The sequence below is a fragment of the Dysidea avara genome, chromosome 8 (assembly GCF_963678975.1).
Source record: "Dysidea avara chromosome 8, odDysAvar1.4, whole genome shotgun sequence".
NCBI lineage: Eukaryota > Metazoa > Porifera > Demospongiae > Dictyoceratida > Dysideidae > Dysidea > Dysidea avara.
The window spans coordinates 32915984-32943921 of NC_089279.1; the positions used below are offsets into that span (position 1 = coordinate 32915984).

Genomic DNA, 27938 nt, shown 5'->3' on the forward strand with positions numbered 1-27938 from the left:
AGCGCACCTAATATTATTAAAATGTAATTTAGTATAGGCGCTAGTAGAATACTTCACCATCACTGCTACACGAGTTACCCATCGATGAGCGAAGATAAAGAGATGGTGTTTGTGAACAAGACGGGTAGATGGTTCGTATGGGATCCTTGTGGAATCACGTGTGCCGTGTTCACCTACGGATTACTGGTCTATGGAGTGATAGTGAAATTTACCGTAGTAATACCAGCATTTCCCAACTATTTGACCTGGATTAATGCCCTAGTGTTCATGTTGCTTGTCTTCCTCGCCATTACCTCACATGTGAAGGCAATGATAACTAACCCGGTACGTGTAATGGGTCAAATGTCAGGTTGGTAGTTAGTGTTTGTGTGTAGGGAATTGTGGCTCGTGAGAGCGCCACGGAGGAGGAGATAATAGAGAGAAATCAACAAGGAGAGAACCTCAAGTACTGCAAGAAGTGTCGCAGCATCAAACCTGAACGAGCCCACCACTGCAGGTACTGGGTGGGGCTATGTGTGATGTAATTTAATTGGTTGGTGTTGTGCTGAAATATGTGGGAAAGGGGGGTAGGTAAAAAATAGAAGTGAAAGATAAGTATGTACAACAGGTTTTTGGATAGAAGAACCGGTCCTAATATCAAACACACTAGTTGTAAAGTTTAGGGTGAGTTCTAAGGTTGGAGGGCACAAAGCTACACTTCCCTCTTCAATAGTAAATGCCACTTGTGTGACAGTAATCCAGCTATCTTACTTAAAAACATGATATGTGACATTAATGCCATGCAGGTAATGTATGATATGGAGAACAGATCCATCTTAATTGTGTGATGGTTCTGCCAAAACACTGGTCAGCAGTGGCCGAAATGACCAAAGTTGGAATATTGCTCACAATTTTGACCTGATCTATGGTGTTTGTGCTATAATGTCTTGACCTTGGGCAGTAATCTGTGTTATTATGCTGAGCAGTCTGCAGACACAATTGCAAGTTGCAGCTAGTGCTGAAACTACTAGCAAGAGTATCGAACAGGTGCGTTACCCCGTGATTAATGATTGTGTAAAGGATATTTCAGTAATTGTTCGTTTATATTGCCATTAAGGGTTGCTGTATTTAGCCCAATTTGGCCACTAAACCAAGTAAAAACATGATAGAGTTAAAGCGAAATAAATGGCTGATGTTAATGTTCTGGTACTGCCAAGCAGATCTATCCCTGAAGGCGTGGCAACACACTTGTTTGTGCAACCGTTGTTTTAGCAAGCTGGAGTTATCTTGGGTCCTTTCTGCACTTTCTTTGTACAATAACTGTTTGAATACTTGGTTAAATAACATAGAAAACTGGTGAACAAAGGACCATTGCCACGTACACATTTCAAATCACCATTTCGCGTAAACGAACAATTACTGAAATATCTGTGTTACTTTATGTAATCATTAATCATGGGCTAATACATGACACTCTTGGTTTCTATTATATACTCTTGCTAGTAATAATTTGTATTATTTAGATAGTTGTGAACCAAACGACCAAATATTTGTTTCGTTGAATTAAGCACTAAAACCTTTGTTTAGGGAGTATAGTCCATCTGAATACAGTTTAACCCTCAACCCACATAAAACTTTATTAAATCCATGCACCATATCCATTATAGGGCATTAAAGTGGGTATTGATATTAATCAATCGTATGCAGAAGATCACGTGGGCTTACAATTTAGATTTTGGATGCTGACATAAAAGTGGTATTTGAGTTTTACTAATTGCAATGTTCCTTCGCCAAGCTATGACAATTTAAACACAGAAGTGTACAGTATAATTCATGTTGTTTTAAAACAATAGACTTTCTTGAGGTTTGTGAACTCAGTTGATTATAATCATGCGGAAAATTTATTTGCCGATCTACAAGTTGATAATAGTCCACTGTAGTACTGTTCAAGCAGGGTTGCTTATTAGTTACCTTGTTGTCATCTTCACGAGTGGAGCCTTCAAGTTAGCTACATACAGTAATTTGGTGGTAGCACATGATGGCTTCCCTTCATGATGAAAATCGTCCATATTTTTCATAGTGGCTACTATGATTGCAGAGGTGCTTTTCGAACAGTTCTTGATTTGTACTGCTGTGTAACAGGTTAAACATAGCTGACAACAAAGCGTACTGTATACTTCACTTTTCAGACGATAATTGGTAGCTGGGGCATGCGGCACTATTTCTTTCTTTTGATGCAGTACTGGGTTCACCAGTCACAATAATTATTTACAAGAACAAGTTAACAAACAAGTACACAGAAAAAATTGGAATTTTCAACTAGAGTAGGGACCGTAGCACATCAATAAAAAGTACTGAAACAAGCTGGAGTAGCACACGATATTAAATCACAGTAAAACAGTAAGAAGTGTTATATCACTACTGTGTATTTCCATTGAGTGCAGTAGCGTCTTGTTGTTTTACTGTGATTTAATATCATGCACTACTCCAGCTTGTTTCAGTACTTTTATTGATGTGCGATGGTCCCTACTCTAGTTGAGGTTCTGTGCACTTGTGTTGTGATTGATAGTAAGTGTCTACTATTGATTGTCACAATCTCAGCATTCTTATCTCACAGATCAGTTTAATAGCTCATAAATGTGAGAAAAGGGTAAATTCATGTTGTCCTGTTACTGGTTTTAAGAGATAATTATTGTACATAGTTAGGACATTTCAATTTCCAAAAAACAAAATGAGGTCCTTATTTAATTATAAAAAGAAACCATACAGAGCTGATTAAACTGTTCTTTTATGTAACAGGACCTAACATCTCATATAGTGAATGATTATTGCAAGCATCAATGGGCTAGTGTTAGTGACAGTCAGGCTGTAGTGTTGTGGCTGAATTAATGGTTAGTTGTGGACAGTGTTGGTACTGATAAATACAGTATTTTGAGTGCTTTAATAAATATGGAAAATGAATTTTACATTACAAAGTTGGCCTCAAGTATGTACTGTCAGATTTTCAGACAAATGCCAACTTCAATACACCACGTCAAGATATACTAACTGGATAGGCATTCATCCATTTTTCTTAGATTAAGTAGAGTAAAGTATTTTAAATATAGCAGTGGGTGTAGCCCAAATGCAATATAATTGGACTTGTTACAACATGTGGAACTTATTTCGAGCATTAGCTACCCTGGCATGCGCCCACACCTGGTGTACTATGTACCTATGTTTGTTCGTGTGCACTACATGAGCAAAATCATTAAACGGCAAAAGCAGCGGGTTGTGAGAAATAAAGGTTAATTATATTTCCACACAGGTAAGCTTTTGGCTTGAAGATGGTCCCAGTCTGGAATACGGGTGTAGCGACTCTCTACAAACTTTGTAAGTGGCTGTCCCATTGGGATTTTCAGGTATGAAAACACCTTAGCAGGGCCCGTAGGCTACCAGGAACGCATATATCTTTGACTTAAAAGGGGGGTGTGACCCTACAAATAGATAGCAGCCTTGATGTTTTAAGTTGCAGAAAAAACACAATAGACAAACAACAGTGTATAAACCTGTTCATAATATGCTGTTTTTAGCAGTTTGTAAAGCACCAAATTTGTTTGTTTGTGAGTCTTCCCTACCAGTGCCTTCAATGTGTTGTAAAGAACAAACAAAGCATTGCTACCTGATTTACACGAAGGACAACTAATGTGATATTACGGTACTTGTGGACCAAGCATAATTATTAGTGTCCTGCCTTGCTGTGTAGTATACATGTTGATAGTGCTGTAAAGTACATGATCCTTATGCCATCTTTTAAGTATACATATGGTGAAATAATGAGTATGCAGGGTTAATTAAACTACATGCAAGTTAAGGCATTTGTATATACGTACATGACGGGTGGTGTACATAACACAGTTTCAGTTTCTATGTGATGTTTACCTTAAGAGAAATACCTTTACTGTCAACAAAAAAGAAATGAACTTGTGCAATTTGCAATTATAGTTACTGTATGGCAAGCAAAGGTTCAGAACTTGTCCTGTGTTATGTTTTAATGTTGTAGTGACACATATACCTCCTCCCTCACCATACTATTACACTTACAACTACAACTTGGGTTGTGCCACACCAAGCGTGGGCTACTGTTAATGAAAACTTAAACCAACACTTACAACTACATATTGAGAACTTTTCATTACCAATGTGGATACATACTGGAGAGTGGGGGCTTAGCCACAAGTAGTAATAAACAGAAATAAAAAATTTGATGCCGTCCAGCCCAGGACGACCTCGGGAAAAAACCTGATAGGCTTTTTTCTTTCTTTTTTTTGCCTACCAGGAAAAACCTTAAAAGAGCTCCACTCTGCACAAAACAACTACATTAACTACTACATAAATATGTAATGCTCCAGCTTCTCGTGGTGGCCACTTCATCTGCAAAAATAGTTAAAGAGAAAAACAATGCATGAACACATACATCTTAGTACTGAGAGGGTGGGGGGGGGGGGGGGGGGTAACCCACTTGTACTAACACGTGGCGTAGAGTGAACACTAAACCACAGACCTCACTTATAAACCATACTGTCACGTGAGAAGGCTCACGTGACCCATAGTATTCATGCGGGAGCTTATTTTCTATCTAATTCATTGCATTCAACCGACAGAAAATACACTTGCCATACAAAACCCCATACAGGTGTTTAAACATCATCACTAATTTTAAATGTCCTATATGACCATTAAGGTAATGTATGATCCTTTAATGCAAGCAGGATTAGCGAAATAGTTATGCCAGGTCAAACAATTGCACACACCGTTCCTAAGTGTAAACTATGATAGCCATATATCCGTATGGTGCTAGTAATATGAAAGAAGCTACACACTGGACAGACACACAGATGGGTAAATAATTATGTTAGCAATTTGCCTTCCCTAGCTACAAGAAAAGTGCTATGAGAGTCTCCATGATGTAAGACAGTCTATGTGCTGGTCACTGCTGAAAAACTGTGAGCAATAAGACTTTGTAGATAGAAAAATTGTGTCAAACAGATAGAACGAAAAGGTGCGTCAAAAATCCTTTTAAGTGAAAAAAAGTTGTGACCTAGGTAGGGATTGAACCCATGTTGGTTATAATCACTTAGGAGGTACGTTGTTTGTCCGTAGTGTTGATAGGAGTGTACTTTAACTTTTCAGTTATCCTTCCCTACACTGGTGCCTTCATCACTCTATAAAGAACAACCAAAAGGACATATTGATTTGCTATAACAATACTTGAGTTGCCGGACGTATGACATGTACGTAGATACACTTCCACATCGTCATGCTAATAATTTCACGCTTAAACCAATTTGGATCAGACTCAGATATTCTATCATACTTGACAGATACTCAACTGGTAGCTACATAGCAATAACATTAGTAGCGAAACTTTTGTGGTTTTTGTCCCAAAATGTTCGCCTATCACAACAACTTCGTCCTATATACCCAAATAGAGCAGTCAAGTGCTTCTTGAAACATATTTCTAAAAATAGTCGTAAAGCAAAAAGAAAACACAGAATTTGTGGTTCACCACTGGCCTATCAGTGTGGAAGTTGTGATATCTTCCCACTGTACTAAATTTTTCCAAATATCTTAAGGCTGTTTTGTTGCTATATAGTTAGTAGCCCTAATAACTTTGCAAAGACAGCTTTTTATTGAGCGTATTTTAAATATGCATACTTAGTCATAAGTTTTCATGATGTCTCAAAGTTCAGAATTAATTTACAGATATAATTTGAAACATTTCAACTAAAGCAATAACTTATCTACAGCTTCTGGGGGCACTCCCTGCTGCCAGAGATTCTATACTCTGGTCAGCTCAACTGCTTCCTTCCCCACTGGTGCAAGGTGTAGCTAGAAAAATTAGTAGTGCATAAGGCAGCATTACTGGTCTAGTAGAGTCTTTGACCACTCTATTAGAGTATGTACACATCTCGATGTTCTCTTCATTCAAGCTCTCCTTTTCTGAGGCAGCTGCCTTAGTTACATATACACCACTGAAGTATGGTATGTGCAGTGTTGAACATAGTATGGTAGAGCTCAACTGTTGTAGACAAATGAATTGAAACAATGCTAGAAATTGTGTTAGGTGCAGATAGTCAATCTTCACCATTCGTTGCTGGTAAAACAATTCCAGTTGCTCTTTGTGAGTCTAAAATGTTAAACCATCATAACTTACTGATACAATGGCGTACGGAGTTGAATCTTTGCTCATTGTATTTGCCATGACTTTGTGAACCCACCAAGGTACAGCTTTTGCCAAAGGTATTTGTCTGTGATCCGGAAGGAAGGTGAATTCGTTGAAGAAAAATTGTCGTGTTTTTTTTTGTCACCACAGCTTTACAAACGTCCATATCTCAGAAACCCACCTGTGTATGAAGATGAAACGAACTCCCTATGAACAGGGGAACACATGATGCCCAGGATTTATCCACTGGAGTGTCAATTCACTGACCAGCAAGGCGATTAAAACTTTTTTTTCTGAAGCTTGCATTTTTTACCCATTGTTATTGAATGTGTTTTATTACAAAAGTACTATTGTGTGTAGGTCAATGGTTTTCTAAAATTAGGTCACATATAGCATTACTACTGAAGATAAGGCCACAGATCACACCTTAACTGTGTCCATGACAAAGACATCTATCACGAATAGGTGTTTAAGTGTGGTCTCGCATATCTAACTTCCGCAGGGTAAGCCAGTAGCTTCCAGCATCACATGTATTCTCCATTCTCCACAGAACTTGAACTTAGAATATTCTCCCAACACCAGTGTGCCAGTTCAATCATGGAAGTGTTCAGATGAGTGAAGTTTGTTCAGATAAATGAAGCCCATTCATTCCTACCAAGTTCTGTTCAACTACTCTAATAGAACATACACGAGTTGATAAAATACTCTAATAGAGCAGTCACTACTTGTTCTGATAAAGGATTCAATTAATCAAGATTCAAATAATCAAGGTCCTACTGTTAATAGTATAGTTAGCCAGTCACCACAGTTACACACATCATTTATATAAAGCCAGTGCAATAATAAAAATATCATTTCACTCATTAATATGGGCCCTATCATCAGTAGCAGTGGTAGCAGTAGTATCTCATCATTCCAGTAGTGTATGTGATTCTTTGTCACTTACAACATAACATAATTCATTCTTATATTTGGATGATCTCCCATGACCATGTACGCCTACTTCTATGTTCATATTTACACATGTGGGACTGTGTAGTACTTTTCTTGACAATGAGACAGAGCATGTAACACGTACGTACGTACATACAAGAAGAGCAACGGGACATTACCTAATTTACCTTCACAGACCCACAAACAGAATGTCAATGAGGAGTTCGTGCTTATGTGCTCAAATAGACAATGGTAGCTCCTTACTCAAATGATTCAGGTTGGTACCGATTCATTCCTAGACTAGTAGAATGTTACGTATATCTGTATCTGAATAACACCAGGTGGTAGTCCCCATGGTTTTTATAGCATAGACTGTAATGCAGGATAAAGAGCAGTCTATTCCTTGATTGTGAATACTGCAAACCTCCAGTTCCCTTCATTTTGACAGGTAAATGGAATTTTACTGTTGAAGGTAATGAAATCATAGAGTAGTAATGTGTTATGGAATTGTCTTGTTTCAAGCGGTTATTGACGTGTGAAGATGCACTTCTATCCCATTAGTCCAGGTATGCCATCATTACCCTTTTCTCCTTTCATTCCTTGAGATGTCAGTTGTGTTGATCCTCTTGGTCCAGTATCTCCTTTTGGTCCTGATCTCCTTTTTTACCAGGAGGACCAATGGGACCTGGTGTACCATCTTTACACTGACAATCATTTCCTGCCTCAGGCTGTCTCTTCACATCATGATGAGTATTAATGGTGTTATCATAGTTGACTACCGTCTGTAACTGAATAAACATGATAATTATTATTATTTAAGGGGCAAGGAAAAATTAGGAATTTTAAGTCTGATTAGGGATCACATAAGTGAGACAAGGGAAGTTGCCTATACACCTTCAGATATACTAGTGGACGTTTAATCCCTACTTAATTCAGTCATGCCCCATGATCCCTAATCAAACTAATCTTATCCTTGTATTTGTTTGTTTACTTTTTTGCAACGTAATTATGAGTGATGGACCTGTGTATGCCATATCAAAGGAAAGAATGAGGACATGTCATAAAATTCATTTTATGTACATGCGTATGTCTGAACATGTCTCATTATTTTCGCCTATGTTCAGCCCATTACATAGCATTACAAACAAACAGTATGAGAAGCACCTATACAAAAAAAATCTAGTTATTTCAGAAAATACTGGCAATATTTCCATTATAAACAAAGGAAGGCCATTACACACTATTTAAAAATCAACACCTTGGAATGTCAGCAAAAAGAAATGTGGCACAAATGAGGACAATCCATGATGTGTGTATTGTATGTGATGTGGTACATATGTCAAAAAGGCACCTGTCGGGCTGAAGCAATGCAAACAGTAAAAAACTAGCCTTGGCCATTATTCTAAAGGCATCAGATAGTCAGTCATAAGAAAATTCTGCTGATAGATATCCAGAGGTGTCATAGCTAGCCTTCTGTGAGCACTTGCCTGCAAGTACTGTATGTAAACCTGCTAAGTTGTTCATGCAAATGCCTAAATTAGATGAAAGTTAATTGAATATTACTTTAATTAAAGCTGCATATGTGGTTTTGTGAGAGTTTTCATTGTTGCCATCTTAGTTAAAATTCACCATCTCATGTATATATGAGCTACATATGTTAACACAAAGTATATACATATATAATGTATGGTTATGATGATATCTTAACTGAGTTTGCTGGTTAATATGTTACAAGCAATTCTGTCCTGTCTAAGTAGTCTATCAGCATTAGCTGGTTCCATTTTTAGTTGCACGGTGCGTTCTTTCTTGCATAGCAACAGCAATCCACGTGACTCTAACATGTCACACAGTCCAAAAATTCACTATCAGATTGGCAGCACTTTTCATTCAAATGTTCCTTGCACACTTTACAAAATGCATCATAGAACTTCCCCAAGGTCACATCTCGTTTCTGTTGTATGGTCACTAAAGTGGCTAGTGCCACAGTTTGCTGTAGTGGTAACTCCTTCATACAAGGAGCTGCTGCTGACTCTGTGTATACATCACTGAATGCAGATTTGATGTGTTGGATGCTGATATTGTCTGCTCTTGTTTGTGAATAGCTTGTGGCTGATGTCTTTCTCTTTGTCCCTCTTGCTATTGCCTTAGCATGTCTACAGATGTCCAGTGCTTTTCTGAGGTCCCCATCCACTACTGCAACCTTCCTCGCACAATATTTAATGGCAGACTTCTCAAAATCTTTGAACTTTTCATTTAAAATGGTGGTTATGTCTTGCACACTATATGCTGAGAAGTTGACGATTTGATGTGCCCCAGTAGCCTTAGTGGCGGTAAAAGTGTTGCCAATCCTGATTAAGATGACCCTCCAGTCGAGCAGTGAGGTGATCACTTTCTCTGTCAACTGGTCTATCTCGTCCAACACTATAATAACAATATCTTTACTGGTTTTGGTGTACTCCTTTACTGCTTGCTGGTATTGTTTCTCGCCACCTTGACAGGCTACCCCTAACTTGTTAGCGATGTTCTTGAGCATTTCTCTGGGCCTGATCACCATACAGTTGGTAATCACGTGAGTCTGGTGCCGTAACCATGTGTCATTTTTCAAAAATTGTATTTATGGTGGCGGTCTTTTCGGTGCCCGGTGGGCCTGTGATAAATAGTGATCCAGGTATTTGATTTGTTATGTGTGTAGACAAAAAAGATCGAATTATGTCCATTTCTGCTTTCCTCCCGTTGAGGGTGGTCTCAACATGACTTTCAATGCAACTCGGAACATGATGTTTTCGCTTTCGACTAACCTCCATGGTTTTGTATTCACTTTTGGCACGAACAATGAACTACTTAGGTTACTTAGTATTAGGTTCAGGATTTAACAGCAGTAAAAATAACAACAAAAACCAGAAGCACTAAAACAGAAAAACCGGTAGACCTTCATCAGTTCTGTGAGTGTGTATGTACAAGTGTGCTGCTTTTATGTGTAGGCAGTGGTTGAGTCATCAAATGCGTGTTTAATCTCAAAGGTGCTTGGTCATCAAAAACACATTCACCTCAGGCTTTTCTTTGGGGTAGTTGGACAGGGATTTGGACATTTTAAAATACACTTTTACATTTACATAATAGTTAGACACCAAGACCAAGGGAACTAAGCGATTTAGTAACCTCAACGGTCTGAGGCTGTAGCGTCCCGAGCGCAGCGAGAGCGCTACTAAGGGCCAGAGGGGTTACTAAATCGCTTAGTTCCTGTTGGTCGCGGTGTCTAACTTATTTAGGCTATGGTTTGAAGTACATACCTCTATAGCCAGAGCACCGGTGGGGTGAAAGAGCAATGCAGAACAGCGGAACAGTTTCTTCCTGAAGTCCTTACAGCACCCGCAAAAATAATTATTCGACCGGTAACCAGAGTAACTGCTAGGGCTTTAGTAGATACGCCGCTTAGTCTACTATTTGTAAAGAATTATTTGCAGAACACAAAGAAGAATTGTATTACAGTATTATCAAGTACTCCAGTACCTTTCATGTTATAATTATTTATCATGTACAAAATTGCTTGAGGGCGGGTTACTAAATGAACATGTGTAGGTGACTAAATGAGCATGTCAGGTGACTAAGTGATTTAGTAACCCTGTAAATGAGCTGTACCATAGTCTAAACAACAGATATTTTTCGTACCTAACGTTGTGTTTACAGCAGCATTCGCTTCCAGACCCAGGCGTCAATCTTGTCATAGCACTTATCCATTTATAAGTGCATGTGCGAAAAATAGACTAGCACTCTAAAGACCACATAGTGTTGTAAACGTGCTCTAAAAATCTACATAGAGATTAAGCTGGCATGTCCCAACCTAATCTCTTAGGCCACATCCTTAAAACCCTCAACACTTTGGTATAAGCGCCTGTGCCTTATACCAAGAGTAAATAATGGAATTTACTCTTGCTTATACTAAAAGGCGTAAGATCGTGGATTTGCTAAGTTGCATGGGGCATACAAGCTAATCTCTACAATTATATAACTCTGTATTAGACTTTAGAGCATCTGTTCAACACTATATGGTCTTTGGCATTCTGTGGAGTACGTGCTGGTCTAGTCCTTCGTACGTGCACTTATAAATGGATATGCACTATGACAAGATCAACACCCGGGTCTGGAAGCAAAGACTGGTATACAAACAACGTTAGGTATGAAAAATAGCTGCTACACTGTATATAAATGTAAAAGTGCTTTTTGAAAATGTCCGTGTCTGATCATATCCACCTTTTCCAGCTACCCTTTTCTTTGATTCAGTACTAAGATGTTTAGGTATCTTCTTCTAAAGGTGTCACTTGCTTGGTTTAACAGGTTTATTGCTTAGTCATCATTTGGTGTTTTAATCTAGAGATTGCTTTGATTGACTGGTTTTCCTTGTTAAAAATGTTTTCAACTCTGTATTTGATAGGGTGGCTGGTAATAGTGTGGTATTACACCCCCCCCCCCCCCCCCCCCACCCCCCCCTGTATTACTATTTGACTCATTACATTATGAATTATGTTTGTTACCGTTTCCACAAGATTCTTGTCAGGCTCTGTTTGTTGATTGCTTGCTGTTTATCTAAAACTTGTACTAAGTGAAGGGGTTTTGCTTGGTTGAGAAGAAGGGATTTGCTGATTGTTTCTCGGTTGTTTAACAGATAACGAGGACCCAGGTGAATGCGAATTAACTATAGTAGTTGTCATTTATGAGCAAACAAATATAGTAGTATTGGTTAACCAATAAAAAGGTTGTAGAACAATTGTTAAGTAATTAAATATGCTGATCTTATATAGCAGTAGTGCTTGTCAATGAGCAGGTTGCTTAGCCCAGTAAAAAGGTCTGCTTGAGCTATTTTAAATTCTATTTATACAGGTGTACTATAAAAAATACCTCAATTAAAGCTGCATGCTGGTTTTGCATATATTACCACTTATGTAGTTATGTATGTAGAGTACTGCCAGTCGTATGCTTGTAAAAGTATATTAGCCACATGACTCACTACCATGAGTCTTGATATTGCAGTTTGTGGTCACAATACACTCTATACATCAGGTTGATGCAATAAACTGTAACATTAATACTACAACTACACTAACAAAATCATAGTGTCAGTTCAGCAATTATACACATCACTTGGTACAAACTGCACATGATAATTCTCTGGTGTTATCATATGGAGGACAAGGAAGTGATCCACATCTTCCCTCCACAAAGAAGAAGAGCAAGCCATCATGATTTTTTGATGAATCGATCACTGACTTAAATGCTGTATCCACACATGTAAACTGAGAAGGGGAATGGTTGTGATGTTCAGCCATCAGAAACCCATAGTATTCTCTGGTCCATCCACTAGGACAAGTGTACTTGGCAGGGACCATATAGACTGTAGAACGTTGAGTGACATAACAAACTGCACATGGTACATCGCGATCATGATTTCCATGAAGATAGCTGTAATAACAAGTATGTGTTTGGTATTCGGGTTGTACTAAAAGCCGGAACGGAATGGAATAGAACAGGGCGCATGCCAAGTTGATATATTGTTTTTGCAGAAGGTACACCGTTTCTTACTATCACATTGTAACAAGAATTGTGCTGAAGTTAGTTTTCTTCTACTTGTAGGCATGCTAGAAATCACGCGCTCAAAGTTTCTATTTAATGCCTACTGCAAGAATGCATTTGCAATCACCTATGCTGAAAAGCTATCATTTAACTTGCTAAACTATGATTTTGTAAGCACTGTAAACATATAATTCACAGCCATAACATACACTGTGGTTAACTCTCGTAAATTATTGCCAATGACTTCAGAAAACCATCTTCACTGTTACTAAAGGCTTGGACACGACTATAACATGAAAATACTACAGTAGTTTAGCTTTTAGAATGATAAGGAAGCAATTCTACATCAGGATTAAACAGAATTTGATAGATTGGTAAGAACACAATATGCCACATGGCGGGAATTAAATAGAAACTCCGAGAGCGGGATTTCTAGAATGCTTATAAGTAGAAAGAAATGAACTCTAGCACAATTCTAGTCACTGTGTGTCAGTTGGAATCGGTGCAAAATCCATTTTAAACGATATTTTTTTATACTTGGCAAGCGTCCCAATTGGTTCTGTTCCATTCCAGCTTTTAGCACTACCCTTGGTATTCAGCTCCATGCATAAAAGCCCTATTTTGTTGTGATCCAAAAATGTGAGGAAGATAGTTGGGGTCTAGTGGAAGACATTGTGGATTACTGCCACTGCCTTGACTGTGATGTGAGCCACCAGCTCTTCCAGTATATACCAAAGTTGCAGTTGATGGACACTGGTCATGTCCCCATCTTACATACACAGTTCCTCCATTCCTCTCTTCTTTATCACCTTTCACACCTTTGTGTCCTTTAGGACCAGTTAGTCCTATTGGTCCACGTAATCCAGTGTCTCCTGTATGATATGATAACTAAACAATGATGTGTATATGCATGATAGTGTAACCTATTAATCCTCTTGGTCCCCTATCACCAGGGTCTCCTCTTGGTCCAGTATCTCCTTTTGGTCCTGATACTCCAGGTGTTCCCTGATCTCCTTTTTTACCAGGAGGACCAATGGGACCTGGTGTACACTGACAATCAATTCCTGCCTCAGGCTGTCTCTTTACATCATGATGAGTATTAATGGTGTTATCATAGTTGACTACCGTCTGTAACTGAATAAACATGATATTATTATTGGTTGCGCAACCAACATGCTCTTATAAATGTTCAAGGCTCTCACTAAATGATTGTCTGTTTCACTGTCCATATGTATGGCCTCAATCCACTCAGCATGTGAGATTTCATGCTGAAAGATAATACATAGCAGTACTAACTAAATTGTAGCTTGTGCACGAATTGTCCGTATTTTTCTTTGTGACTGGGTTGATTGTAGAGGTGCTGTTCTTCATGTATAGTGCTGTATAACGGGGTGAACATAGCTGTTAGCGAAGTGTAATGGCTGCTTCACTTTCGAGTCTGTAATTGGTACCAGGGGCGTGTGTTCAGACAAAAACATAAACTCTGGCACCATCCTTTCTTTTGATGCGGTATGCGTGCATGGGTTCACCAGTCATAATAATGTTACCAAAAAGTAAACAAACAAGTATAACGAAAAATTAGGAATTTGGGATCATAGAAATAAAAAGTAGGGAAACAATGGAGTCCGACATTGTTAATACCTACTTCAGCTTTAGGGATTAAATGTCCACTAGTATATCTGCAGGTGTAAGCGACCTCCATTGTTTCCCTACTTTTTATTTCTATGATCCCAAGTCAAACTTAAAATTCCTAATTTTTCCTTATACTTGTTAGTATTTAAAAGAGTCCTTGTCATTATTTTTCATCCTCAAAGCCTATAGGTAGCCATACTATTCACACATATTACAAGTTGTATACTTCATACACATTTCCCATTAGCCTCACATTGACTTGTTCCTGTAACTTCAACAACAGTTCCCTGTCATACTCTACTTGTTGTTGTAGTAGATCCAGTGATGACTGGAAGTACCAAGTCACACCAAACAGTAGAACTAGACTAACTAGTGATAGTACTAAACTAACTACCAACACAACATCCTTGTTGGTAGCAGCCATTACTACTACTGCTACACTACAAAAAAGTGCTGTGAGCTTCAATAATCAACTAAGTATTGGTACATTGTTGTTGTTGTTGTTGTTGTTGTTGTTGTTGTTGTTGTTGTGTACATACAATATGGTCCAGGATATATAGCAACATTTGGTCACCAAACTTACAAAACTTTTGTGGATTCCTTTTCAGACAGCTTGTGCATGTTTACATCTGTAAAGGAGAATAATATTTTTATGGTACCTCCTTATCAGCCTTTGGAGAATGTTTACATCAACACTTTATGAGGTTAGAATGATACATGGAAGGGAACTATCATCTTTTTCATTGACTTAATATGTCGTCTTTCATTATATGAATCTTCTAGTATCTCTGTATACGGGAATATTTAAATAATAACAATTAGCATCTGAGGGTTTTCTGTAGCTGAGAATATGAGAGTGGATAATATTTCCAGTCATCGCGTTTGCTATAGAGCCCCCTTTGGTGACAATTCATAATCTAGTTTACTCAATCTACTGTATGAGGCCAGTGGGATGTGTGTCTACTGATCATCTCAAGCCCAAATTGAATAAACGAAAGTTACTAGCTCTGGAATTTCTTCTTGGTATTTTTTATTTTTATTTTTTTAGGTGTTTACCATTTGTGCTAATAGAATTTTATGGTCAAACAAGTTGTCTCTGTTGATAGAAACTCGACAGATGTAGATAGTGTGGGACTGTAGTTGTGTGTGTGAGTCTATCCAGTAAATATGTACGTAGTAAGCTGCTGGCTTCATAAAACTGTTTTTGTGTGTTGTGCAAGAGCATATACACAGAGCCTGTGTGCTGTATGTAAATGTTTCACTTATGCATACCATCAGCTATCAACTGTGAAATTTGTTGAAGCAGATATCCCAGAAAGTTATGTTCCAATATCATGTTGTGTGCCTCTACAAGAATACATTCGCTCTATTGCTCATGACATACTTCGAGGTGTTATCCACCAATAGTGGCTAGTATGCTACATTATATTATATTATATTAGAGATACAGTATATATTGCTTGTATTTTGAGTGACTTTCTTGTAGGCCTATTTTTATACCAGAGTACATAGCACAAACATAATAATTATTATTTAAAACGTCTGATAAACTTGATATTCTAAATCCGCCATTTAAGTATTCATTATCCTGCCCTACTACAAACTTTGTGGTTACATAATTGGCTTATGGTAAGACTAACATTAGTTGTGTATTATTAGCAACAAGAAGTACAATTGTAGTAACCATATGGTGAGAAATATTTGCAGATATTCTACTTCAGTGAATCTTCTTTCCTTACGTATTAATATACCTAAAATATGTGTACCAATGTTTGTGTTGTATAGGATAGCCGGACAAAGCTAAGGTTTGAGTATGGCAAGAGTCCTTCTTGCCTAAAACCTACCATCTTGAAAGTGAAAGTACAACACATCAGCAGCTAGGAATTTCCTGTTTATTTGTCCTCTAGCATAATTATGTTTTTGTGCAGGTGGGACTTTCCAAGTAATTTTGTAGATGAGCAACCATAGCAAAGTTCATTCGTATATATATGAATACATGATTGTAATAGTTATATCACTGGTATGAGTGCTTTACATGGATATACGCACTTGCCCAGGGGTCGTGCACTACAATTTAGCCATTATGCAATCACTTGTATAATGGTTAAATTGTAGTGCTGAAACGAACAGCAATTTTTACTATTTGAATTGTTGTGGACATAACAATCGATTATTCCGATTATTCTTTACATGTGAATAAGCACCAAAGTCTTTTTTGAGCAATAAGGTAAAGCCATGAGAGCTATTTCTATCTCTTCTAAAATGGATTTTATAAGTATGAATAAGCCACTTTGTTCGCAATCTCAAGTTTCAAGGTTGGCTTCATCCATCTTACTACAGTGTAGTAAGTGTTTGGGTAGTACATTATCAAATCATATAATGTTGTGAATTGTCAAATAACTTTTTCAGTGCTACTATATTGTTTGGAGGAAAACTTAGTGCCCAATGAGTATTTACACAGTAAATTCTGGTTCAAAACTTTTTACATGGAGAGTATATGTGCATGGAATTGCATGCATGCGAGTGGTGGGCTATGATGCACACTTATTCAAGAAATTTTTATTAGGTGGTAAATTGTGGTCTAAATATTGCATAAAAATGGATGACTACACAACTACTGCTACAAAAGTCTGGTGTCACCTAGTACAGTAAAAAGTCATGTCACTTGGTACAAACTGTACATGATAATTCTCTGGACCTATCATATGGAGGACAAGGAAGTGATCCACATCTTCCCTCCACAGAGTGAAACAGTAGACCATTGTGATCTGCTGATGATCCAACTACTGATTTGAAGGCAATATCCACACAACTAAACTCGGAGGTAGCTTCTTTGTACTGATTAGACATCAAATACCCATAGTATTCTCTGGTCCATCCACTAGGACAAGTGTACTTGGCAGGGACCATGTAGACTGTAGAACGTTGAGTGACATAGCAAACTGCACATGGTACATCAAGGTTGTGTCTACCATGAAGATGACTGCTACTATATGTCCATGTTTGGTATTCAGCACCATACATTAAGCCTCTGTATTGTACTCCACTAATTGTTCTAAGAAAGTTAGGATCTAATGGTAGACATTGTGGGCTCCTCCGTGTTTACGGTCTGCCCCACCAGCTCTTCCGTTATACACCAATTGTGCAGTTAATGGACACTGGTCATGTCCCCATCTTACATACACGGTTCCTCTATTCCTCTCTTCTTTGTCACCTTTCACACCTTTCTATCCTGTAGCTCCTTTAGAACCAGTTAGTCCTGTTGGTCCTGGTAATCCACTACTACCCTTCTCTCCTTTATCTCCTTTCATTCCTTGATCTCCCATTTCTCCTTTCCGTCCTCTTTTTCCAGGTTCTCCTTCCTCACCAGGATATCCAGTTGGTCCTAGTAAATGTGTTTGACAACAATGTGATGTGTGAGAATATCAGTGTATCACCTTGTTCTCCTTTAGGACCCATTGGTCCTGGTAAGCCATCATTACCCTTTTCTCCTTTCATTCATTGAGATGTCAGTTGTGTTGATCCTCTTGGTCCAGGATCTCCCTTGTCTCCTATTAACACACTTGATAACATTCAAGTACACACGTAAACCCTTCATGTGTCACCTTGATCACTCTTGGCTCCTTTTATTCCAGGTTCACCAGGTTGTCCTATTGGTCCAGTGTCTCCTGTATGATATGATAACTAAACAATGATGTGTATATACATGATAGTGTAACCTATTAATCCTCTTGGTCCCCTATCACCAGGGTCCCCTCTTGGTCCAATATCTCCATTAGCTCCCTTGTACCATGTTCTCCTTTTTGTCCTAGAAATTCTGGGTCTCCTGTGTTTATTAAATAATCACTAAAACAATGATGTATATTTAATATATATGTACCTATTAATCCTCTTGGTCCCCTATCACCAGGGTCTCCTCTTGGTCCAGTATCTCCTTTTGGTCCTGATACTCCAGGTGTTCCCTTAATCTCCTTTTTTACCAGGAGGACCAATGGGACCTGGTGTACCATCTTTACACTGACAATCATTTCCTGACTGTCTCTTCACATCATGATGAGTATTAATGGTGTTATCATAGTTGACTACCGTCCGTAACTGAATAAACATGATATTATTATTATTATTATTGGTGACATAACCAAACATGCTCTTATAAATGTTCAAGGCTCTCACTAAATGATTTTCAATGTCCTAAATCCACTGAACATGTGAAATTCTATGCTGAAAGAAATATGTAGTCATCTAACAGTATTTGTACTATCTACGTATGATTACATTATCACTTGTTTAGCACATTGTCACCTGTTTTCACAAGTGAATTGGATGAAGCTACATACTTCACAGTAAAGATCTTTATTTTGCAGCAGGGGTGGATCCAGGAGTTGGCAAGGGGAGGGGCACAAACAGGCTAAGTTGTAGGTGTTTGGGGAGAGCCAGACTTTGTAGTTTAGTGCTACATTTTTGAAGCACCTCTTAGTAGTGTCTCACAGTTGACATTTTGGCCTTTTCGGATGGTTTGTGAAGTTTTAAAAACTGTTTAAAGGCTCTGATTAAAACAGCAACATGATAATTATTTTTAGAGGTGCTTAGTACGCACGAAGATGCTGAGTGGCAATTTCACAGCTAGTTTGACTTTGGTTTGCTTTGGTTTCAGGCGAATTTGTAATAATGCTAGAATGTGTATATTTTCATGAGTTGATAAACTGATATCGTGGCCTGACACAAAGTTTAGTAGCTATATCAGAAGCATGGCTGGCTCCTCCACAAGGTGGGGGGGAGGGTATTTGCCCCGAATGCCCCATGCTGGATCCACCATTGCGCAGCACTCTCAGATTTAGAGGCAGCCTTGTTCTGTACTAGTACATTATTAATTTAATAATAGAGAATGGATCCAAGTGATAAAAAGTAGTGAAACAAGTGATGAATGATAGTATTACAACATAACTCTATGAAGAAATTCCTACATTGGCATGTTACAACAATTATTTTGCTGAATTCCAATGTACCACTGAGCTATACTGTAATACCATCATCATCTATTGTTTCACTAGTTTTTTATCATTTGGGTTCCTATATACTGGTTTTTGGGGGTTTTTGTTTTGGTAGAGTATACAGCTATCACACATGACTGTTCTATTAGGGTGACTGCAGTATTAGAGTATCTCAAATAAGCCTCTATAGCCTACCAAGATTGAAGTATAGTCATTATTCCTTGTTTTTACTGTGCTGTTATTATAAATACAACTAAGCCAATAAGGGGTGTGGTCGTCATGTTTGAGTAAATAGATTGTTAAAAGGTGTGGACTCCATGTTAATCAACCAAGGTCGCTAATGGGCATGGTTGTGAACCTATTGATCATGAAGTTACAGGCAACTACCAGATATCTTTTACAGTAGCGTAAACGCTTTAAATATTTTTGTAGTGTCTAAATATGCTGCTCAAGAAAATTGTTAATACGGAAAATTATGGTTTCATTCCATGAAAGAGACGGCAGCCAGCCTGACTGAAAGGCGCAGAGGGCACACACTCATCAGACCTGGTGAATTTCATAAATTATGGCCGTACACTGTTTCGTTTGTGCAGGCAGGTAGGCAGACGAAGATTCAAGTTTGGGCAAAAAAATTTCCATTCTATATCCATCCACCTATATAGGTTTTCTTGCTTTTAATGATGTTGAATGGACTAGTATTATTCCACAATGGTGATATTCATCCTGTAATGTTTCTAGGATGATTTTAAGGTGGCATTTTAGGTGTACATCTTTTTAGGGGCAATCCCTATTTAAACAGTACAACCATACTGTTTGATATTGAACTTCTGTAGCATCAGTCATGCCACTTAATGTAACGTCAGCATCTATGATTAATCAAATATACATGGTAGTGTGACATGTAGCAAAGAAAGCTGGTGTGCCACACTAGTGTGTTTATTATCAGGAAGAAGGAAAACACAATTTTGTGTACTTTTTTACATGAATTTAAATACTGGCAACATTTTCATGTCTACTACAGTATTAGTATTTAAGAGTCTTTATCATGTTTTTCATCCTCAAAGCCTATAGGTAGCCATACTACTGACACATATTACAAGTTGTATACTACATACACATTTCCCATTAGCCTCACATTGACTTGTTCCTGTAACTTCAACAACAGTTCCCTGTCATACTCTACTTGTTGTTGTAGTAGATCCAGTGATGACTGGAAGTACCAAGTCACACCAAACAGTAGAACTAGACTAACTAGTGATAGAACTAAACTAAATCCTTTTTGGTAGCAGCCATTACTACTACTTAGCTGCTACAGTATAGAAAAGTACTGCCATATCTGGCTATGTGTGTTGTTGTTGTTATTGTTGTTTTTGTGTGCATTCAGAGTACTATTGTAACATCATTTGACAACCAAATTTATGAGACTTTGTGGATTCCTTTTCAGACAGCTTGTGAATGTTTACATTTGTAAAGGATAATAACAGTGAATGGTGTCACATCTACATCAACACTTAATCTGGTTATGGAAGGCAACTGTCATCCTTTCCTTGACTTGCATAATATACTGTACTCCTTCACTATATTAGTCTTTAAGTGTCTCTGTATACCGGAATATTTAAATGTAGTCCCATCTTAGGGATTTTCTGTAGCTGAGAATATGAGAGTGGATAATATTTCCAGTCATCGTTGTGGTTGGCCTGCTTTGGTGACTCAATCTACTGTATTAGTCCAGTGGTATATGTCTACTTATCATCTCAGGCCTAAATGAGTCCAAATTGTATACACAAAAGTTACCAGCTCTGGGATTTTTTCTTTGTATTTTAGTAGTAGATCGTATTAAGTGACAAACTATTATAACACATTACATAATGATTATTGACATATCATATTACACTCCCTAGCTAGATGTTTATCATTTGTACTAATAGAATTTTATGGTCAAACAATTTGTCTCTGTTGATGGAAACTCAATAGATGTCGATAGTGTGGATCTGTAGAGTTGTGTGCATCTACCCAGTAAATATGTGGGAAACTGCTGAAACACTGTTAGGTGATACTGATACCCAGCAAAAGCAGATACACAGAGCCTGTTTGCCATATGTAAATGTTTCACTTATGCATACCATCAGCTATCAACTGTGAAATTTGTTGAAACAGACATCACAGAGAGTTACGTTACAATATCATGTTGTGTGTCTCTAAGAATACATACGCTCTGTTTTTCATGACATACTCTGAGGTGTTATCCACCAATAGTGGCTAGTATGCTACATAGTATTGGAGATACCGTATAGCGTAAGCCTATTATAGAACACATTTTAACGTATTGTGGTTATATTACATCATAACGCATCAGACAAAGAAACTTAAGTACACCCTACTACAGATTAGTAGGGCTGTACTGTACAGTACTAGCTGTAGTAGGCTGTAGCATGCATCCTGCCCTACTACAAACTTTGTGGTTACATAATTGGCTTATGATAAGACTAACATTAGTTGTGTATTGTTAGTAACAAGAAGCTTTCACTATGTACATAAATGTAACTAGTATTTGCACTATCAATTTCAACCGTGAGGATCTCATCACATGCTCACAATACGTATGCTACGAATCATCCATATTGGTGTTGATCAGATTTATCAAGTGAGTGTACAAACTATTGAACAAAAGTAAGAAACTGCAAAATTCAACACCCATGCTTATCCTACAATTTAGATAGTGGCATATGAATTCTATGAAACTGTTAATTATAGTATGTTATGAGCAATAGAGTGTATGTATATAATCTTAACACAAGCCTTTGTAAACTTATTTCAATTGTAATAACCATATATGGTGAGAAATATTTGCGGATATTCTACTTCAGTGAATCTTCTCTCCTTACGTATTAATATGCCTAAAATATGTATACCAATGTTTGTGTTGTATAGGATAGCCGGACGGATAAGATGTAATTTGCCGGTTTACTTTTTCCTGGTATACGATATGCAATACATTCACACTTCACCACTTGGTGGCTATGCTTTTACCCTACAAGTAGATTTGATGTTTGTGTGTGTGTGTGTGTGTGCGTGTGCGTGTGTGTCTGCCTGCTTCCCATAGCAGAAATGCTTGTAATGCATGTGGTTAATAGAAAACATCATATTGAAAGCCTCATTGTTTTGATACAGTCAGCAAACAAAACATTGGTCAATCCACCCACATGAATTTGCCTATGTCATCAGTTGCAACATAAACTTACACACACCCTATCCACCCACTGTTTCTGTGAAACTCACTCCCACTTTTTTTTTCAATAAGACCAGTCCACCTCTTTATGATGGCCATATCAGTGCTCTTCATGATAAGGCCACCTGATTCTATATTTCAATCGGTGATGTATTAATAATGCGGCTTCCACTATACCAGGATACTAGTAGTCTACATGGTGAAGCCTGAGTAAGATGCCTACATTATGAGATGTTGAGATGAGCTGTTACATAGTTACGCTACTAGATAAAACTTTTTTTAGAATAAGGAAGAGGCTTCACAGAACAAGGAAAAAATGTATACAATGTGCCCAAATGTAATGAATTGTAGTGCTTAGTGGCATTTCTTGTGAAAACCTTGTATATATCATAGTCTTTATTAGAACAAACCAATTATATTATGTGCACAAAATATACAAGTGTGTTGTAGTACAAATGTAATGACACATGTCGTCTATTATACTATAAGGACTTCGAAGTCTAATAAATATTGGTAGTACAAAGACTGTTTGCTTGAAACAGAGAAATTGCACGTTCATACACCATGATTCATCCAGCAACACATGTACAGGTCATTACGGTCACAAGATATTGGTGGACTAAACTTGGTCAAGGATAACCACTGGCATGATGTGTCTCATGACCTTTTATTATCTCACCATCATAGTGTTTGTTTAATGTTAATTTTAGCATGTGGGGTGTTACCCTTTATAACTAATATTATGTAATTTGTTTTGATTGTCTAATTTGTGATATCCTTCTCAAGAAAAACTTTTATTTCAATATCAATTGATTGATGCAGCTTAACTTCCCCAGTTTCTTTCCCTTGCTACACTTTGTTTGGAACACAAATTAAATCATTATGAACTCCATTCTTCTGTATCGGCTGTGATGAAGCCTGCTAGCTGTAGTACCCTTATAAGGCCATGTTTTGTATGCCTAATCACCTAAAGTGATTGCCCTCACATTTTAAACTTCCTATCTGTACACCAACATGCTGTGTAAGTGTGATATATTTATAGTAACAACCACTACACAGGGACCAGCCCAGATCTTGGATAACCTTAATATGCCATTAATCTTTAATTTGTTTATTATTGGAAGCCTATGTGTATATCCTATTGTTGAAGAGATAAGGATAATTGTATCACCTTCTAGTACATGTGAACATTGTGTACGACGTATGGACCATCACTGTCCCTGGATCAACAATTGTGTTGGAGAGTTTAACCAGAAGTACTTTGTATTGTTTACGGTGAGAGATTCAGTGTGTGCACGTTTGTGTGTGTGTGTGTGTTTAGTGTTAGTGTAGCATAGTATACGTGTATGCATACATATCAGTAATCTGAAATTTTTATTTACATTACATTTAAGTAATCAGGTTATTGTTTAACTAAAATTTCTAATGTACTGTTACTGTGAAGTAGAAAGGTTCGCTGCTACCAGGGGTCTTAATGTGTGCACATACATACAAACAGTACTACAGTATGGATGCAGGTGTCCCTATTGTGTGTGGTTCTGTTCCATTTACAAGCTTGTTTTTTATGGAAGAGATACTTTGACAGAGTGTGTATGATGTGTACTGCTGTGACCAGTTTGTAAGAATTAGTTTTGTAGTCCTTGTAAGATAATTTTCTGGGTTGCTTGTTAATGCACTGATGATGACTTAATATGTTGTAGGTTAGTGTAAATATTACAGTGGTGATGTACTTAGATAAAAAGCTTTGCTGAAGCCATGGAAATATTTTTAAATAGTGTGTGTGGGGGTAGTGATGGTACTGTGTGTCTGTCTGTCTATGTGTCTGTGTTTGTGTAGTGTGTGGGTGTAAATGTTTGTGTGTGTGTTTGTGTGTACATGCATATGCATGCATGCACACATTTGTACATGCATGCATGCATAGTTTGTGTCCAGTGTTGTGTGTGTTATAACATATATTTCTTGTTCTCTGCTAGTTCTATGTGATGCTGGTATCATTCCATGGACTAGCGACCATCGTAGTCTTCTTCTTCTTTTGTCTAAGTACAGAGTTCAATGGTAAGTCACCCTGAAACAATAACAAAACACTTATCACTTTCTATACCCCCCCAGGCTGTGACGCATGGCTACCGGGTCCACTGATATTTGTACTAATGATCCTGGGGGTGTTTGAAGGATTTCTGTTTATTTTATTCACTTGCACAATGTTCTGGTCACAAGTCTACTCAATTTGTACTGATGAAACTGTAAGTGTTGACATGGCATAGTTGACATCATTTATGGTACAGGGTTACACTTAAGATGTTTTTTTGGCTTAAAATGAAAACCACATGGAAGCAGCATATGGGAAGTGTATTGACCTAAATATGTATTGTACATCCTGTGAGAATTATCATGTACTTCTGTACACAGGTTCGTTATACCATAATATTATCATTAATTTGGTGAGAAGTTAGCCCACATCTTCACATGTGCCTGCATCCTGTCACTAACCTAAGATCACCTGTTAAGGCTACAGAAGTGCTAGGATTCTTGGGAATATTGTTTCTTTGAAAAGCTTTTGAAAACAAATAGTCGAGAAACTAAAGAATGGACAAACCACTAAATAATGTGTTTTTCTTAACTAAGTAGTCAGAGAAAGCACAAGCTACACAGAGCTCTGACGGATGCTTACCAAGATGTATCCCTTTACTGTAGTATGATAGTGTTGTATGTAGCTATAAAAGTTAGCAAAATGTACTTCCTAGCCGTCAGTACCTTGTTAAGTGTGGTATATTTAATTTTCACCACCAACAGTTTTTACTATTGGATGTTATGTCACATACTTCAGAAACACCCCTAGTATTGTAAAAATAAAAAAGGACCATGAAGAAAAAGGATGCAGGATTTTATCGTGCCAGCTTGGTTTGTGAAATTTGTCAAGTCAGCACATCTCCAGTACACACACACACACACACACACACATACACTGAAGTACTTTGTACTAACCTTGCAACATAAATGGTTTATTGTTTATTTAATTTCTTTTTGATCTGATTTGAGTAAGCAAATATTTCCTGCAGTTCCCTTGGGACAGAGTACACATGACGTGCATGTTTCCTGATCCAATCACTCCCTGATTTCATTATTTAACCTTAAATGTTATTCATTCTCTAAATACAACCAATAATAGAGGTTATATTGGAGCCATAGTGGGTTATAATGAACAATAAGGAAGAACTACCATGATATAGTGTTTGACAGTAAATATCAGCTGTTAACAGTTACCCAGCGCACATAATGGGATTATTAAAATTTTATTACAAGCAAGGTTATGTATTATGTATCTTTTGCCAATCTGTTTTAGGATTCTAACATTGAGTTGTAAGTGCTTAAATAAGATTGTTACTACAGTAGTGTAGATTCTAAACTCCCACAGGATGTGTTTCCTATAGCAAATGTAATATTTGTTCCTGAAGCACCCAGAAGTGCACCCATAGAATGGATTCCCTGCTCCCCCCTTGATGCATGACACCAATAAACTGTTAGCCTATTCATCTCATATGGTTGAAATATCAAATCATTGTAACATGTGTGTCTTTATGTGTAGCATTAGCGTGTGTGGGTCTTCTTGTGTTATTGTAAGACTTGTCTGTTTGGGACTTATTGTGTTGTTGTTATAGGGAATTGAATCAATCAAGCATGAGCAAAGAGAAAGGATTTCTTGGTTAGTTCAACACACATCTACCATTACAATAACCATACCCTTGGCTCCAAACTAGTATTACACTTGTTATAATGACACCATTGAAATTAAAACTTTATCAGGGCAATTTTAATATGATCTGAAAAGTAAAAATATCAAATTTAATCATGTAGTTGTAGTAGTTCTATTATGATTATTGGTTTATGATTTTATCATTTTATTGTAGGAAAGAAGCATTGTATGAAGTGTTTGGAAGTCCTTGCAGTTTCAGCTGGCTCAATCCTTTCGTCCCACCTCCATCATTAGTAATGTATTTGAAACATTGTACACCTATGAATGTATAGATTTGAATTGTAAAAAAAGTATTTAAAAATAATAATTTATAAAATTTACAGTTTTGTGCGTATATAGAGGAGGAATTGATTAAAGTTTGGTTTGGAGTTTTTTGAGCTCTTCAGACGATTCAAACTGCTTCAGTACTGTCATAAATTCTGGATTTGGTTCGGCCATCTTACGTCTTTCCTTTACCAATGCTAGTGCATCATCTCTACTCATCTTATTGATAGCCATGATGTAGGCAACGACAGCTGTTGCTGAACGTGATTTCCCCTAAAATACACAAAAGACAAGTAGTACCGTTGTCAAGAGGCTTGGCAAGGTTTCATACATATGTACAAGTACAATAGAACAACAGTAATGTGTAATGTTAAACCTACACCATGTAGAATCCTTACATTCTGAAACCATGCATTTTAAATGACATTGCTCGGACAGTCACTAATTGTAAAGGACATACACATAGCAACATCAAGAGTCATCTATTGATATGTTTTAAAATTCCCTGAAATATAAGGTATCATTCCTAAACAAATTCCCCAATAATTGCCACTACTATGGTCATTTAAGTGCTCATCCTATAGAATTTCAGTCGTTGTTGCATAGCCTATATTATCAACACACCCTATATTGGTAAGGCAACTCACCTGGGCACAATGTACAAGCACAGAGCTGCCACTGATACGAGCTGTATGGATGAATTGTACACATTCTACTAAATCCTGTAGTGGTATTTGAAATATTGTACTATCCATCCAGTCTGTGTTAAGAAATTTTATGTGGAGTTCCTTTTTGGCCTTGTCCACAGCTTCCTTTTTAGCAAACAACATTACAGCCCACACAAATCATTGTGTTGACTCACCAAATATTTTGGTCCAAATATTTCAAGACCCTTGGCAGTATTCACTATAGACGAAACCTTTTGATCTTTCAGGAACCCTTGATTCATGACCGCCCGATACCCACCTAGATACAAACCACCCCACTGGTCAGTTACATCCAACACACAACTTGGCACTTTTTCTCCTTGCTGAGAATACTCCAGTGCCTGAATAAATAAGAATACATGAAGATACAACCTAAATTGCTGTATTTTAGTACCTTGAGTAACATTTGGTCATCTCGAATGCTAGCTGCACTGTGCTTGGTGATAAGCTTAGAACAGTCCGTACAAATATTCGGCTTTAAGAAGTGAGGTCGGAATTCTGGGCAAGACGCTTCCCCGGTGAGGTGCGCCTGACTCAACAGTTGAGGATCAGTAACCGGCATCGCGTGAGTAGTATTTGAAGTGTATACGGAATTTCTTGGAATTCGTAACAATCCCTCTTGTCGGCGCGTCGCAGGGGTTTCCCATTCGCTTTCGGTTTCAGTTTTGTGGTTTTT

The 27938-nt window shown here is 37.6% G+C and overlaps 4 protein-coding genes and 1 pseudogene across 7 annotated transcripts in view; 1 reads left to right on the forward strand and 4 right to left on the reverse strand.

Moving 5' to 3' along the window:
- LOC136263635 (collagen alpha-1(X) chain-like) overlaps window positions 1-14802 on the reverse strand; it is a 36981-nt gene extending 22179 nt beyond the window's left edge. Inside the window, exons 1-2 of one of the 2 annotated variants that reach the window (XM_066058268.1) lie at window positions 14571-14798; window positions 13609-13819 (exon numbers count right to left, since the gene is read on the reverse strand). In XM_066058268.1, coding sequence (XP_065914340.1) covers window positions 13609-13819; window positions 14571-14741 — 382 coding nt within the window. In that variant the 5' untranslated portion in view covers window positions 14742-14798. Of the gene's footprint in view, window positions 1-13608; window positions 13820-14570 lie in introns of both variants that reach the window. The other variant, XM_066058269.1, reaches the window with a different exon arrangement.
- LOC136263638 (palmitoyltransferase ZDHHC3-like) lies at window positions 11-26611 on the forward strand. The gene is made up of 7 exons (XM_066058271.1): window positions 11-324; window positions 375-496; window positions 23716-23812; window positions 24511-24592; window positions 24647-24780; window positions 26197-26240; window positions 26446-26611. Exons 1-7 carry the CDS (start codon window positions 85-87, stop codon window positions 26561-26563), a joined length of 837 nt encoding a protein of 278 aa, XP_065914343.1. The 5' UTR covers window positions 11-84; the 3' UTR covers window positions 26564-26611.
- Window positions 7726-9921, reverse strand: LOC136263703 (cell division control protein 6 homolog; annotated as a pseudogene).
- On the reverse strand, window positions 12115-20662 carry LOC136263640 (short-chain collagen C4-like). Of its 2 annotated transcripts, none has more exons than XM_066058278.1 (4): window positions 20444-20662; window positions 18198-18412; window positions 13272-13557; window positions 12115-12574 (listed from the first exon to the last, which is right to left on the reverse strand). In XM_066058278.1, exons 2-4 carry the CDS (start codon window positions 18343-18345, stop codon window positions 12253-12255), a joined length of 756 nt encoding a protein of 251 aa, XP_065914350.1. In that variant the 5' UTR covers window positions 18346-18412; window positions 20444-20662; the 3' UTR covers window positions 12115-12252. The 2 variants fall into 2 exon arrangements, 1 of the variants encoding a protein (XP_065914350.1); XR_010704729.1 differs by lacking the exons at window positions 12115-12574; window positions 13272-13557 and adding exons at window positions 17917-17985; window positions 18037-18143.
- LOC136263641 (uncharacterized) lies at window positions 26319-27930 on the reverse strand. Of its 2 annotated transcripts, XM_066058280.1 has the most exons (5): window positions 27657-27930; window positions 27418-27603; window positions 27203-27367; window positions 26613-26828; window positions 26319-26549 (listed from the first exon to the last, which is right to left on the reverse strand). In XM_066058280.1, exons 1-4 carry the CDS (start codon window positions 27822-27824, stop codon window positions 26643-26645), a joined length of 705 nt encoding a protein of 234 aa, XP_065914352.1. In that variant the 5' UTR covers window positions 27825-27930; the 3' UTR covers window positions 26319-26549; window positions 26613-26642. The 2 variants fall into 2 exon arrangements, with proteins under 2 accessions (XP_065914352.1, XP_065914351.1); XM_066058279.1 differs by lacking the exon at window positions 26319-26549 and having other exon boundaries at window positions 26581-26828.
- Window positions 27931-27938: the final 8 nt, after the last annotated feature.

Bases quoted from the DNA above. Each gene is read 5' to 3' on its own strand.
- LOC136263638 (XM_066058271.1), top strand. From the start codon at position 85: ATGAGCGAAGATAAAGAGATGGTGTTTGTGAACAAGACGGGTAGATGG. The intron at 325-374 runs GTACGTGTAATG...GTTTGTGTGTAG, and splicing joins AGGCAATGATAACTAACCCG to GGAATTGTGGCTCGTGAGAG. The intron at 23,813-24,510 runs GTGAGAGATTCA...GTTCTCTGCTAG, and splicing joins AGTACTTTGTATTGTTTACG to TTCTATGTGATGCTGGTATC.
- LOC136263640 (XM_066058278.1), bottom strand. From the start codon at position 18,345: ATGATTGTCAGTGTAAAGATGGTACACCAGGTCCCATTGGTCCTCCTG. The intron at 13,558-18,197 runs GTACATATATAT...CATATCATACAG, and splicing joins GGGACCAAGAGGATTAATAG to GAGACACTGGATTACGTGGA. The intron at 12,575-13,271 runs GTAGTGCTAAAA...TTGTTATTACAG, and splicing joins CATGGAGCTGAATACCAAGG to CTATCTTCATGGAAATCATG.
- LOC136263641 (XM_066058280.1), bottom strand. From the start codon at position 27,824: ATGCCGGTTACTGATCCTCAACTGTTGAGTCAGGCGCACCTCACCGGG. The intron at 27,604-27,656 runs GTACTAAAATAC...TTATTTATTCAG, and splicing joins ATGACCAAATGTTACTCAAG to GCACTGGAGTATTCTCAGCA. The intron at 26,829-27,202 runs GTGAGTTGCCTT...TGTGTATTTTAG, and splicing joins TGCTTGTACATTGTGCCCAG to GGGAAATCACGTTCAGCAAC.